Raw genomic sequence first — 14,844 nt, forward strand, 5'->3', positions numbered from 1 at the left:
GTCATGCATTATAATGTTTAACTCAATATGCCACAGGGGCACTGGTGGTTAGCGCTGTCACCTTGCAGCAGGAAGGTTCCAGGTTCGAGCCCAGGCTGACCCAGTGCCTTTATGTGTGGAATCTGTGTGTTCTCCCTGTGCCTGCATCTCTCTGGGAACTCCAGCTTCCTCCCACAGTCCAAAGCAGCTTAGGTCATTTGGTGAGTCTAAACTGTCTGTGGGAGTAAGTGAGTGAGTGGTTGTTTGTCTAAGTGTCAGCCCTGCGATAGACTGGCGACCTGTCCAAGGTGGACCCCGCCTTTCACCCGATGTCAGCTGGGATTGGCTCCAGCCCCCCTGAGGTACAGATAATGGATGGATGGCACAGAGCACTTGAGGAGGCAAAAAGGTGAACCCAGAAAAATTCACTGTAGTCATTTATTTTTAGTATTTGTTCTTTTAAAAACAAAAGGTGGTGACAGAAAGGAAGCAGTCAGTATCTGGTAAGTTGAAGCATACAAAGTATTCAGATGTAAATCATGAAATGTGAGCTGGACTTTTCATACTTCTATTTAACAGGTCTTTAGTGGGACAGTCATGTTTCAGAATACAGAACACAGCACACAGGCACTTCCACTTTGTCAAAACCTGACAGAAAATATTGATTCTCCCAAACTCTGTGTATGTAGGAAAATGTAAAAAGAGCCCCTCACTTCTTTCAGTTATTTGATTTTAACGTGATCCCCAAAGTCTCTGTGACCATATTCTGCAGTCAAACCTCTGAACCTTTTCTGTTTCCCACTATCATTTAGCAAATACCTACTGATGTATCACAGACTCTCAGCTACAGAACATCATGTGCTTAAAATCAAAATAATGTAAAAAGGTACTACTATAGCAATATTGGCAAGAACTTCACTGAACTTTGTGAATATAAAATCTGGTACAATATTTTAAATAGTGTCTAATTCTATACAGCACTTTTTCATAAGGGGTACAACAGAGATAGACATACTTTAATGTACAGTATCTCCTTTGAATATGAATGTTTTTCTGTTTTTAAAGCGCTGACATATCAGACATGGTGTTCTGCTAAACTGTGATACACTTGTTTTTAAATCAACTGTGTGCATATATAAGGAAAATCGCTGGGTTTACACATTAAACCCATTAGATTTTGTTAAATATTTATTTGCTCTTGCAGGAAGTATGATCCTGATCATAAATATAGTCTCTTAAATGAGCGAAGCATGTTAGTGTGGATAAGGTGCCTAGTCCTGTCAAGCTGGGTTACTATAGTTTCTCATCTCCCTCCTCCACATCCTTGAGGCTGACAACCTCCAGAGAGCCTCGGCCTTTGGTCTCACAGCGGATCAGCTCGTCAATCTCCCTGAAGCAGCCGGGATCCACCAAACACACCTGAAGGCGAGGAGAAGGAAAGAGGCACAGAGGAGAAACAAAGGCATCCGTTCATACAGAGAAATCTTACAAAACAGGAGGCAAAGAAAGTAAACTGAGTTTAAGATTTTAGAAAAAACAAAACTTTAAAATCATAGGTTCCACTTTAAATTTAGCTGATGTCTGATTGTGATTCCCAACTGCAGAGACCTGCAGTCTTGAACATATATATGTACCATTCAGTGATGGTAGAGATGAGTCAGTCGCACTCAGAAACACACAGTGGTTTCTCACCATTTCCAGCTGCTCATCAAAGTCTTCACTCTCCACGACCTGCAGGAGTGGCTTAAGCTTCTCCTTCAGCTGCTTGGCCTCTTTGGCTGGCAGCACCAACCGAAGCCTCATGTGGGCTCTCTGGATCGGCATGGTCTCCTTCAGCTGCCTGATCACTTCCAGAGCCTGGGAACAGAACACAAGTATGAAAGGATCATCGGTCTCTGTCATGAAAGTCTGAATAAAGTGAAGGGAAAAGGAAATCACACTCTGGGTGGACACTGGCTCCAGGAAACAGAAAACTGTAGTGTCTCTGTCACATTGAAAATGTATTTGGTGGTCAAAGCAGTGGTAGTCACAGTGGAAAACATCACATTCATGACAAAACTTATTGGTTAAGAACTTGGTTTTCTACATTAGTGATACATAAATAGTACACAAAAATAAAATGAATCTGTGTTATTATAATCCCGATCAAGCAAACCAAAGTGACCTGCTGTTTAGTGCTCTTGTTGGCCTTGACAGAGTAGTGGATTTCCTTCATCGCCCGCTCGATGAGGATGACTGTGTATGGTCTCTTGGTCTCCGGGTTGACACACTTCTCAACCACTATAGTTGCAATGTCCTTGAACATCATGTCCAACTGAGTATGCCTTTCCCTTTCGGACACTTGGAGCTCTCCTTTGGTCAAGATCTACTCGCAAACAGAGCAACACAGAGAAGGTCAGGGAGTGACAATGAACACTGAAAGGCAGGTAGCCGGGGAGCAGAGCATTCAGGTACCTGTTTACAAATCTCTGTCTGATCATCTGTCCCAAAAGCTTTGGTCAAATCATCCTTCTTTGCCACCTGACCCTTGGAAACATTCACGAAAACAGAGTGTGTCTGCAGAACTTCATCCAGGTCTTTCTCTCTGAAAGAAAACACCAAGCTTGGACTTTCAGATATGTTTATTCTTCTCGCTAGCTTTAGCATATTTAGCTGAAGGTCTAACGTTATAACGGAGCATCGAGAGGCATTAACCGTACAGACTAGAGGATTTAATTAGACATTTTATAAAGCACAAACGGTAAAAATCCGTTAAATTTGAATGGCAATGAACAGTGTTGCTTTTAACATTTAACATGACTCACGCTCCTGATCTCCAATTCATAACTTTATTCTTGTAGCAGGCGATTTCAAACCGCTTCCCTCCTTTTTTCATCCTCACCACGGCCACATTTGTCAGGCGTATTTGATTTGTAGGCGTAAATATCGACATGTTTGTATTTAACAAGACAGAAAGCTCTGTTCAAATGGCTGCTGACAAGAAAAATTGTGAAATTACAGCGTCGTAACTTTGTTCTGAGTGCGCTCCCAATAAGTGTCTCAGTTGAAACAAGAGTCAAGAAATGGTTCCGTGCCTGTTTGTTTCTTTTGTTGATTTGAGTAATTTAGTGACGTGTGACAATTAAAAATGATTGAAGCTACTTCTGATAAAATTTAATTTCTTACAAAAATTAATGCTGATGAAATAATATTAAAAGTGTCAGAAACAACTGCTGTCATAAAGATTACCAGAATGCATGGCACCTAAATAATATTAAAAAATCTTTGTTAATATTTGGATTATTCCCGTTGGTGAACGCGCTGTATTTTCTAGCTTTAATTATAAAACAAATCAACACAACGCTTTGTTAGTTCGTCTCTGAGCACTTCCGTCTGTTCACTGTATTTTGAAAGTATTCACCGGAAACGTTATTATGCTTTTCTTCTTGCACTAGCGCAAGCTTTACTCATTTAAATATTGCAGTTTTGACATGTGACCACTAGAGGGCAGTAAACGCATCATTCTGAATATACAGGCCAACCTGTAATGGACAAATTACATAACGCAATTCCATCTTTGTCCACAAGAGGGAGGTGCAGTCCATGGAATCATCAGTCAATGGGAAACACTCGTGAGTTTTGACCATAGAGCTGTTAGAGGAGAACAATTTATCTGGAGGGCAGACACAGGTGATGCAGGCGCGAGCTCATTTTTATTTTATTTTAGCTAAGTGTCGTATATTTTTATTTATTTTGTGTGCAGTGATGATTGAATTAGGCTGTTGACTCTCTCACGACGAGAACTGAGGTTGATACAATCACATTAAATCCAGTAAAACCAAATCTTGGACATTTAAACAGCAAGACAATTGACGGTCAATTGAACATAGTTTACCAGTAGTACTTCCGGTGGATATATTCAAAATAAAACCTTTGAACCGGCAGATGTAAATAGGCGTTGTAACTGAGGGAATCGTTACATTAGTAGAAACAGAATATGTGATTTGTGCAAGACGTGGATATGTTTTTTTTTTTTCTATTATACGTCTTCTGTGAATGTGCGTAGGCTTCTTTGAACGTAACGCCAAACAAACTACTACATATCCCAGTATGCTTTTCGGCCAAACAAGATGGTTGCACACATCACTGGGTGAGGAGGACTGGGTATTTTAATGTACCTTTTACAGCTATGCCGAGTTTTTTCGTAGTATTTTTGCTCTTCGTAAGGTGTGCGTCTACGTCGGATATAAAAGGTGAGCTTGTTTGATTTGACGACTGAATTTGAAACTAACTTTACGTCATCTTTAAGCTAACGTTCAGATAGCATTGTTAGCTCGCATGCTTTGCTAACCACTCACCCCCAACTTTTTACCTGTCTTATATGGCTTAAAGTTGGGGGGGTTTATTCTGTGGTCTTGTTGCTGTTGTAGGATTAGCCACTCTCTGGTAAAATGATTGCTGTAGTGCATTAGTACAAACAGAGAAGTGTTTGTTGTGTTGTCTCCTTCCAGCCTCACAGAATGGCCACAGTCCCACTGAGAGCGTTCTCATGTCAATGTGGCACAACAGGCTGTACCTGTATTCAGCTGTTGCACTTATCTTTGGGATCTGGTTCTCACTGAAGCTGGTACTGAAGAAGGTGAACCGTCACTTGCTTGTAGCACCTCCCTCACTTGTGTTTTCTCTTAGACATGTTTTCTTTATAGACTTTCTAACAGTGTGTGTTTTGTGTTTAGGCACTGCTTGCGTTTCCAGACTTTAAGATTTTTCACATCTTCCTCTGTATTCCTGTAGAAAAGCTTATCCAAAAATGACAGGTTGAAGACCTACAAAACTGTTAAGAACAGCGACCGCTCTCACGCTGACACCGTGGCTCATGTGTCAGGAGTTAAAATCTTCTATGGCTCACAGACTGGAACAGCAAAGGTAAACACGTTGTTTACTGTCAATATAAACATCCTCAATGGCTCATGATGACACAAGATTAAGAGTGATTGTCCTTATCCTTATCCTTCAATGTAGCAACACCAGTCAGTGTGGCCTCCAACATGACCACAGAGTTTAATCAGTCTCTGACAGTGTCATAAGAATCTAAATGCTACACGTTTCACAAGAATAGGATTTACTGGTAACCCTAGTAAACCATCACCATGTGTAAACAAATTCAGTCACAATGGATTAATTCAAGGTTAGACAAACTGGCAGCTCACACATACAACATTTAGGATTCAGAGATGTCTGATGAGCATCAACCGAGACCCTTCATTTGTTCAGGGCTTTGCAAGAGAGCTGTCGGAGGAAGTGAATGCTCTGGGAATACCAGCTGAGGTAACTGACATGAAAGACTACGATCCTGATGACCAGCTTGCTGATGAGGTAAGCCAGCTTGACAGAGGCTGTCCAGTGAAGGACAGAGATCTGGACAAAAAGAAACAAGAAACTGTGTCCTTGAACAAAAACCTAATCCCCTGCTAATTTTCAAGCTGCTCCTCAGTATTTAGCCTTTATTTTTGACTTTGTATAAATGAAATCACTAATTAATGCACCTGCTGCAGCTCTGATAAGAGGATAAGCACACTGTATATAATGTAGTTGCTCTGGGGTGTTCATTAAGTCTCTTACATGTAACGTCAAGCACACAAGTCCTGTCGGCGTCTACTGTAATTAGAGCAGAATGTGTAATACATCATACGTAACTGTTGTTGTACAGAAAGACTAACAACACAACACACAGTAATGGTCAGCTGCCTCACTACCCGAGTTTTCTGCTGGTTTGCACACGACCAAGGAGACGATGGGAGCTTAATTTAGATTTAATGTAGATTGATTTCCTGCTGTCCTTGGCATAAAATTTTAATCCCGGAGGCAAGTTGGCAGAAGCAGTTGTGTAATTATTTACCACATAGCATCCATAAAAAATAATTGCTGAAAATGGGAAGTTATTTTCTAGGAGCAACTTGGTCATGATGCTCTGGTGCTTTGCAGGATTTGGCTATGACTTGCAGTAAGTGTGGAACTTTGTTCCCAAATTTGTTTCGGTCAGAAATGGATTAATGAACAGCTGAAGAATGCTGCTGTTCACAGTATCCAAGGACAAGTCTTGGCCCAAGAAACCCTGCTTTTCTAAATGTGTCCCCTCCTTGTGCTGACTGAGACGCTCTTGTCACTGTCTGCTGTTTGTCTCCAATCAGTGCTCCAGTAAATCAGTGTGCGTGTTTCTTGTGGCCACGTACACTGATGGGCAGCCCACAGAGAACGCCGAGTGGTTCTGCAAGTGGCTGGAAGAGGCGTCCACAGACTTCAGATATGGGAAGACCTACCTCAAAGGCCTCAGATATGCGGTGTTTGGTCTTGGCAACTCGGTCTATGTTGGCCACTATAACACGGTGAGAACTAGTCCTGTCAAAATTGGCCAAAAAATGACATTTTATTATTTGTCTTAGCAAGAACTCTGCATATTCAAACCATTCAAACATCTATTTCTGCACATTATGTCCGTAGGAGGGCAAACTAACACAACAAGAGACATTACTACTTGTAAATGTGTATTTATTTTAACACAAACATCTTTTTAAACGTCAACATATCTACACATTCTGCGAGTAGGGATAGCATACTGTGGTTCTAATCCTTGACAGAACTCTCTGAAGCCTGTTCCACCTTCCACCACTAGCAACCCGAGGGCCATGCTCTTTTTCACAGCGTGCCCTCTAGTTGCTAGTGGTGGCACGGTAACTCTAACTAACTCTAGCTTACATAGCTTACACACAACTTGATCTCGAGGTTCCACAATTTTGCCATCGACTGACCAAAATTTGAAGTATTTCCAAACGAGCCTTTTTAGGTTGTTTGGAACGCAGATCACTCTCTCTGCATATGTGTTGGCTTGTGAACACTTTGCCACCATTACCGCACATAACGTTGTGTGTGTGACTCCTGTCCGTCATGCAGTACATTCAGTGCAGCGGCCCAGGCCCGCACAGGAGCTTGTGAGGCAGACAGCCGCGGTCAATATTAAATGTCACAATGGAATGTCTGTTTTATTTTTACTATTTGAACATATAATCGAATTTGGAATATTCATTAACAGCTCTAGTGAGAACTGGTTTTTGTGTTAAGGTCTATCAGAATAATAATAGTGCTAATTATTTGAAGATTATCAAGCGCTACATGTTGGACAGCCGTTGCTCAATCAGAGGAAACATAATCCATGTCTAAGTTTGACTTAACATCTTAACATGCCGCTCATCAAAATGTCAGCTTGCTCAGTATTCAGTAACTGTGACCCAAGCCCGGCATGATCACATCCATCTGACCTGCTCCCCCCCCCCTCCAGGTGGGTAAAAATGTAGATAAGTGGCTTTGGATGCTGAGTGGCAGGCGAATCATGACCAGAGGAGAGGGCGACTGTAATGTGGTGAAGAGCCGTAATGGCAGCATCCAGGCCGACTTCCTGGCCTGGAAGGTCAAGTTCCTGAACCGCCTACAGGCCCTGGCCAAGGGGGAGAAGAAGAGCTGCAGCGGGAAGTGTAAAAGCAGAGGCTCCTGTAAGAACAAGCGGAAAGACGGACATGTGGAAGAGAAGAAAGCAGCTCTGCAGAGTAACAGCTCTGAGGTAACGCAGCGAGCTTGTGTCACTGTTGTGTGTTTAATGACACATTATAAACATGTTTACCTTAGTGGCAGCATATTGACCTGTTTGCTGACAAGTAAGTGTCCATGTGCAACAAGCTGAAGGGCTTCCAGCTCCTGGATCGGTGTCACTGTTCTGCCCTTTGATAATTATATGGGGAACTATGGATCTGACCTGCTGTCCATTGCTTATCACACATCACATTTCACATTTCAGCTGATGAATATTGTTGATTGACTTTAACTAAACTCACACAGTGGTTTTTGACACAGTGTTGTGATCAACTTTAACCAGGACATAGTGATTAGACATTATCAAACTCTAAAGTCCATGACTGCTACATCACAGATGCCACTGACTGGCTCCAGAGCTGCAGGTACTCCTCTAATCTGCTGTGTGTGTGTTCAAGGGCAGACAAATGATCATAGAAGGTCAGAGGTCAGCATAGTGAGTATTCTACATGGCTGGTAAACTAAAGCATGAAACTCTGTTCAGTAGGATTGACTAGTACAGTCACCGTGCACTGCATGACAATCCATAGCCTTTGCTTTTGATGAGTAAGCTGCAACGTTACTTTCACTTAGACTCCAGGTTTGAGACTGTGAAAGGGTGTAGCTGAGATGTAATTAGGGAAATGTCTGTCCCTTACAGTGATGTCTCTTCAGAAGGGCACTTTAGATATCCAGCCTGCTCTTATCACAGGAGTATGAAGTGGGCTGGCTGGCTAATGACCTCATGCTGCACTGTGATTAAAACCAGATAAGGACTCCAACTGTCTCAGGAAGAGGAGTGTTACCTCAGCTTATCGGGTCCTTGTTTAGTTGCACCGATGTTGTACATTTTCAATGATAGCACGGTATTGGAAAAGTATTCTGCTTGGCTAACGTGCAGTGTGTCATCTGTCAACACTGCCCATCATGTCAGAAAATGAAAATAGCACTTATTTTTCACCAATCACTGATTTCACAAGAAGGCAAGTACAAACACAGCCATATTATATATTCACACATGCATACACTAACAGCTTTCATACGCATCACAGCACACACACATGACCAGTTGTCATGGTAGCAGGCACCTCTGAGCCAACTCTGAGACTCCTTCCCCTGTCTGCAACACTCTGCACTCAGCAGAGGTGACATTCAGCCGGAACCAGGAGTAGCTGAGAGCTGTGTCCAGGGGACCATCACTGGGATTTATCCCCCCACTGTGGCACTCAGCTTCCTCACTGGGCACACACTGTGGTAAATCGTCTGAAACGCCATAAACGGCGTTATTATTTTCTTATTGAATCAGGCAGCCCAGGAGGAGATAATGAGTTCCATATGGGCTCCCCCACTCAATCACAGACAGGTTTTTAATTGGTTATGGGTTAGAACATATGTGCACGTCTCTACATTGGACAGTCATTTATAGTTTCCATTCAGTCATCAGTGTCACTACATCCTTCTTTTTGTTAACCTTTTTAACTACCTTTTCATGGTGGTGGTGGTTATTTCAGGAGAATGTGATGGAATCCAGCAGTGATGAGAGCGAGTCTGGCCCACAAGATGATAAGACAGCAGGCTCAGTGGTTGACATGGAGGACCTGGGAAACATCATGAACAGCATCAAGAAAGCAAAGGTCAGACTCCATCAACAAGCACACTGACAGCACTTTGTCGTTTCACATAGCCTCAGTCACCATGTTCCCTTACAGGTTAGTTAGCTGATAACCACCTTTCCCTAGCCTCAGGTTCCAAAGCAATTGCAAGAACTCCTACACAGCTGAGCATTCAGAGATGTGTGTTTCTACTTAAAATAAATGCTTCACAGTGTCACAGTTGGATGGTTGTTGGAGCTCCAGTCTCATCATCCAGCAGGTTTATTTTCAGTTTCTACATTAGGATCTATAATTGACACCATTGTGACATTAAGCTTAGTCCAGTCTAAGCGTGTGGAGACAAAAAGTGGTGTCTTTGAAGGAGAAATGGCAGATGGGTTGATAGACATCAGACCCCAGCAGGCGAGAAGCAGAGGCTTGTGTAATAGCAAGGACGCCCACTTCACAGACTTGTGAGAAATGAGTCAAGAAAAGCAGAAAAAATGGGAAGGAAGAGGAATCATCAGTCCCTCTTGTAGGCTGTTGTATAAGGACCTGAGTGAAGAAGTGAGCTCTGAGAGCAGGTGTCCAGCCCTGTAATGTTCCTGTCCTCTTGTAGCTAGAAGCAGAGTGAAATCTCATAAAATTAGCAGCTCACCAGTTTCATGATGCATCAAGAAGAGTAGAAATGAAAGAGACAAATCAAGAAAAACATTTCACTGGTGCCAAAAAGGCCCCGACCTTTCAGAGATGAAGCATGCCATCTTTGCTGTAGTCTGTTCCGTTACTCTGTTTGCGCCTTTTAAATGATCTCTTCCTGCATTATGTCCAATTCAGCTGGATGTGTGAAGTCATAACAACATGATGATCATAAATGATCTTTTACTGTGGCTGCAACAGAAACATGATTATCCCAGCTTTCAACACATCAAATTAAACCTTTGACTTTTGGTCCTGAAGAATCAATCAGCATTTTCTTTTTCTGTATGAAATTATATTGGTTACATTTTTGTGATTTTGAGAAGGTTTTTGTTGTCTTGAATGCACAGTTCATGTTGTGCTAACAGAGCTGGATTCTAGTAGAAGTGTTCGTGTCTCACACAGACAATGAACATGACTTTAACCACAGATTCCCGCAGCCTTGTCCCAGAGTATTGTGTCAGCTCTGGGATGTTTGGACAGGCCTCTGTGAGTCGTACCTGAAGGTGTTCACAGCAGGGAACGTTAAAGAGATGTCTGCTGATGACTCCACTAGATTGGGAAGCTCCTTTCTTTTCAGTTGCTGTCTGTCACAGTGGGGAGCGAAAGGCTTTGTTTTAAAAAATTCATGAAGCAATTTCATTTAGTTTTAATGAGGAAGCCATTGCTTCCTATTGTCATTGTTTTCCCTAAGGATGTTCCCTGTATATTTGTGATGGCCACGCAAACACGTCACCGTCTACAAATGTATGTTAATATTATTTAGTCGATTAGAGTTATTTGGTTTGTCAGGATGACAGTTTAGCATTGTTTTTGCATAATTCTGTCACACAGAGCAGGTCGTTAGTTCTTTATATTAAACATTTGCCGTTGGGGACAAGTATTTTAGCAAAGCTGCAAATTAAGTGTGAACAAGAAAATTCTGTTAGTTACCTAATTTACAGTGTCGAGCCAGCTGAGCTCCAGAAGTGTATGACCCCCGGTTAATAAGCTAGACAGATGTGTTGTGTTGTAGTTTCAGGTTAAAATTTCAGTTTGCTGGAGATCAACTATATACCTCCCCCAGTTTCTGTCTGCCTGGAATACTTGTCATTATAACTGCAGGTGGAAGCTCACCTTGTCTGTGTTTGACCACTAGGTGATGGTAGAGACTGGCGTTTGTAAGCAGCTTAAACCTCTTTACTGCAACACCCAGTCAGAACCACTGTTGACCAAAGTGCTGTAGAAATAAACAAGATAAGATTCTTTACAAAATAAAACCGTTTAAAGGCACCTTGTTTTATTGTGCTTCTATTTTAATTTTTTTTTTATCGTACAATTATTTAATTAGCTCAACTGAATGCCAATGAAAACAGGTGAGTCTTCACCAGAGATTTAAATGTGTCGATGCTCTGAGCAGTACATATGTTGAAAGGCAGAGGGTTTTATAGATTTGGTGCAACTACTGCAAAAGCTCGGTCACCTTGGTTTTTTTGTTTGTTTTTGTTTTTGTTTTAGCTTTGTTCTGGGCACATCAAGGATCATCAGATTAGCGGACCTCAGAGCTCTGGGCGGCTTGTGAATGTGGATTAGTTCTGATAGATAAGGAGGGGCCAACCCATTTAAAACCTTAAAAACTTGGAAAAGAATCTTAAAATCAATCCTGAACTGGACAGGAAGCCAGCCAGCTCGTGTTTCTTTTTTTTCCCCCAGTCAAAAGATGAGCGGCTGTATTTCAGATTATTGGAGTCGATTTAAAGATGATCAATAGCCACATAGAGGAAGTTACAGTAGTCCAGAAGTGAGTATGAATAGCTCTCTCAAAGGCAAATATGCTCCCAAGCCTTCTTTGTCTCTTTCTGCTTGGTCCATGTCTTTTGTGCCTCCTTTCTCACGTGTACCTTTGTTTTTCTCTCGGTCGCCTGCTTGCACTGTGTGTTGTCATTGCACTGTCCATCTGCATCACTCACATGTTGTCTTAGTTCCAGAGCACAACACGGTGCTGTGAGATGTCCCAGTTCCGGTAATGCAGACAGGCCTGGGCATGACTGGATGGTTGTGAGCTCTCAGGCCAGAGTGAAAGTTGAGCGGTGGGAGCTAGAGACTGGGGCCAGATGAATGGCTAGGGCTGCACACAAACACCACAGGGACAGATTGATGCCCTGTTGGCTGTGTGTCGAGTATACCATCAGAATTTTCATGTGGCTTAGATTTAGCTGTTTGAGCCACAGGGTGATTACTTTTACATGTATGTTTTATACCAGACTTGGAAAGATAGTAGCTTAGCAATGAATGTCAGTTCAGAGATGGAACTGGTGCTGACAGGCTGTGGAATCACTGCTGTGCTTGGGGCTGCGCCTGGTTAATGGCAGGCAGACACGACCTCGGCTGCAAAGAGCAGATTGGAGCTGCTAGAAAGTTACAGGGCAGGTTGCAGAGCAGTGTAGGCATGTCTCCATTTGTCTGTGCTCTTCTGTAGTGAACATGAAATGCCTTGAATCAGGTTGACAGAGCAGTAGTGAGGTATTCTGCTGCTCAGCTCTGCTCAGCCTTGACCCCTAACAAGTGCCGATGTAGTGACAGGTGGTCAAATTGACATTTGTTTTACTCTTTAGTAACTCTTGTACCTTAGTGTTGGTAGTGTGGGACGTCATGTTTATATTTGTAGGTCTGTTTATTTGTTACTACGGGTGAGAAAACACTGGTGCACAGTTTACTTTTACATGTATTTCTTACACCAATGTTGGAGAAGATAGTAATTATCACTGAGTGTCAGTTAAGAAGTTAAAATTGGTGTAATCTCATATTCAAAGCAGATTTTGAATATCACTGTTATATTTTTTCCACAATACTGTGATGGTTATAAGCAATAACTGACTCTGACTTCGTCGTCTGCCACAGAGCAGAGAGGAGGATCAAGTAGATGGCCAGATGGTGAAGCTATCCAAGTTGAACGAGGTGACAAAGATTGAAGACGAAGGGGAAAGAAGAGAGATGATCACGCCGGCCCTTAGAGAAGCACTGACAAAGCAAGGTGAGGAAAAAGGTGACTTGGATTTAAAAAACAAAAAAAAAGGTGTTATAGATTAGAGAACAAAAGCAAACCGAGGAGAACATCAGTTTGATAGCTAACTGACTAACTCATGCTGCTTAAGTCACTGGTAGAATTTTATGAATCTTTTGTATGTGTAAAACTGTAGCCATTTCCAAGAGACCATCTGCTGGGTGTCGCTGGTGCCTCTGGATAATATATTCATATTATTTAGCTGTATTGCCTGGAAATAAAAAGCACATTACAGACCTGGCCCACCAGCTGCTTGTTAGCATATCATTAACCTTGCTGCACAAGGGGTGCAAAGTTGTAATTCACTTTAAAAGCTGAATTATGAATCATGTCTTTTTTTATTTTTTTATTTCAGCAGTAAATCTAATAAACACACACAAAGTGACAGCTTTTTTTTTTTTTGCTTCGCGTATTCACTCATCACAGCCATTGATAGAGGTGTCGGTGTTCTTTAGGTATCTACTAGTGTTGTTTATAAATCAAGTATCCACTGACTTCAGAGGTGAATTGCTTTGGCATACCATGCAGAAATAAGTAATACATTGGAACCTCTGCTGCCTGCCGAGCATGCAGCTCGGGAGTGTGTGTCGTCTAGTGGCTCTTATTGATGCAGTACAGTCCTCTCTACCTCCTTCAGCCCTCAGGGTACAGTCCCACTCCTCTTCTCTCCTCTCACTCCTTTCGGCAGCACTAGGAGGTATCATCATGGCACATGTAGACAGTCAGCCACATCTCTGATGCACACTTGATGCCCAGGTCAGTCTTGATATCAGTGTCAGTCCAGTATTTTTAAAAAATTGGGTATCAGATTTGATTGGATTAAGAGGATATGGAAATATCTAGTGGAAGCATCTTATGAATAGTGCTGTCTCTGTGAAGGATTACATTTACGTTATGATTTCCTGAATCAGATCTGCAGTAGAGCTCTGCCCATGTGTGTGTAGCAGAGTTTGGCTCGGTGTTGCACCATGTGCTTTGACAAATTGCTGTTTTTTTTCCCCCATTTTTCTTTTATAAAGCCGCACTCTTGGTTGTTGACTCATTGGCTTTGTCTGAAACATATTACTATTCTGCTCTCCTACTATTTTGTCTGTTCACTGCACAGGCCAGTCATTTTTAACCAATACCACCACCACCACTCTCCCCACTGTTAGCATACACAACCCTCTTTAAATAGGACTCTGTGGACAAGACTTCAAGTTCATTTGGCCAAATGTTGACCTGTTTCATGCTCTTAATGTTGGCAGCAGTCCTACTGGACAGTTTGTCTTTTAACAGAATGAAGGTTTTGGCATTATTTTAATGACCTTGTTTTTTGGAAGGCTGTGATTCCTGTGTACCCTTTTTCTGGCATGACATGGATGCAGAAGTTGCACATCTATGAAAACCTTATCAAAACTAGTGTTGAAGGAGGTTTTAACAGTGTTAAGATTACTTTTTGCCATCAACAATGATCAAGGGATTACAGAATGCATGCAAAAAGAAGAATGCGTTATACAAGCAATTCATAAAGGACAGATCAAAGAAGGTGGAAGAAAGATATAAGTCATACAAGAACAAATTAACTGAGATTTTGAGGAGATGTAAGAAACAATATTACTCTAAATTATTAGAGGATAATAAAAATAACATGAGCGGTACGTGGAATATATTAAATAAATTGATTAGAAACAGTTCTAGAAAGAGTAACTACCCTCAATATTTTATGGATAATGATACACAGGTCAATAGATTGGAGGATGTAGTTGAAAAGTTTAATAGGCTCTTTGTGAATGTTGGTCCTGGTTTAGCAAGAAGCATTTGTACAGATGATACATCCGTCACTATAAATAATAATACAATCGAAAGGAACATGAGTTCTATGTTTTTGAAGCCCATAGTTGAAAAGGAAATTATAGAGATAGTGAACAAATGTGGTAACAAAACATC

At 41.7% G+C, this 14,844-nt stretch overlaps 2 protein-coding genes across 3 annotated transcripts in view; one reads left to right on the forward strand and one right to left on the reverse strand.

Moving 5' to 3' along the window:
• Positions 1-390: 390 nt before the first annotated feature.
• On the reverse strand, positions 391-3,169 carry sbds (SBDS ribosome maturation factor). The gene is made up of 5 exons (XM_020605562.1): positions 2,784-3,169; positions 2,434-2,563; positions 2,144-2,344; positions 1,672-1,836; positions 391-1,398 (listed from the first exon to the last, which is right to left on the reverse strand). Exons 1-5 carry the CDS (start codon positions 2,909-2,911, stop codon positions 1,273-1,275), a joined length of 750 nt encoding a protein of 249 aa, XP_020461218.1. The 5' UTR covers positions 2,912-3,169; the 3' UTR covers positions 391-1,272.
• Positions 3,170-3,597: 428 nt separating this feature from the next.
• The window catches only part of tyw1 (tRNA-yW synthesizing protein 1 homolog (S. cerevisiae)), a 47,055-nt gene continuing 35,808 nt past the window's right edge, over positions 3,598-14,844 (forward strand). The window contains exons 1-8 of one of the 2 annotated variants that reach the window (XM_020605643.1): positions 3,598-4,211; positions 4,470-4,597; positions 4,753-4,884; positions 5,233-5,334; positions 6,150-6,344; positions 7,295-7,573; positions 9,093-9,215; positions 12,753-12,885. In XM_020605643.1, the coding sequence (XP_020461299.1) occupies positions 4,148-4,211; positions 4,470-4,597; positions 4,753-4,884; positions 5,233-5,334; positions 6,150-6,344; positions 7,295-7,573; positions 9,093-9,215; positions 12,753-12,885 (1,156 nt within the window). In that variant the 5' untranslated portion in view covers positions 3,598-4,147. The remainder of the gene's footprint in view (positions 4,212-4,469; positions 4,598-4,752; positions 4,885-5,232; positions 5,335-6,149; positions 6,345-7,294; positions 7,574-9,092; positions 9,216-12,752; positions 12,886-14,844) is intronic. The other variant, XM_020605644.1, reaches the window with a different exon arrangement.

The sequence above is a fragment of the Monopterus albus genome, unplaced genomic scaffold, assembly GCF_001952655.1.
Source record: "Monopterus albus unplaced genomic scaffold, M_albus_1.0 scaffold71.1, whole genome shotgun sequence".
NCBI lineage: Eukaryota > Metazoa > Chordata > Actinopteri > Synbranchiformes > Synbranchidae > Monopterus > Monopterus albus.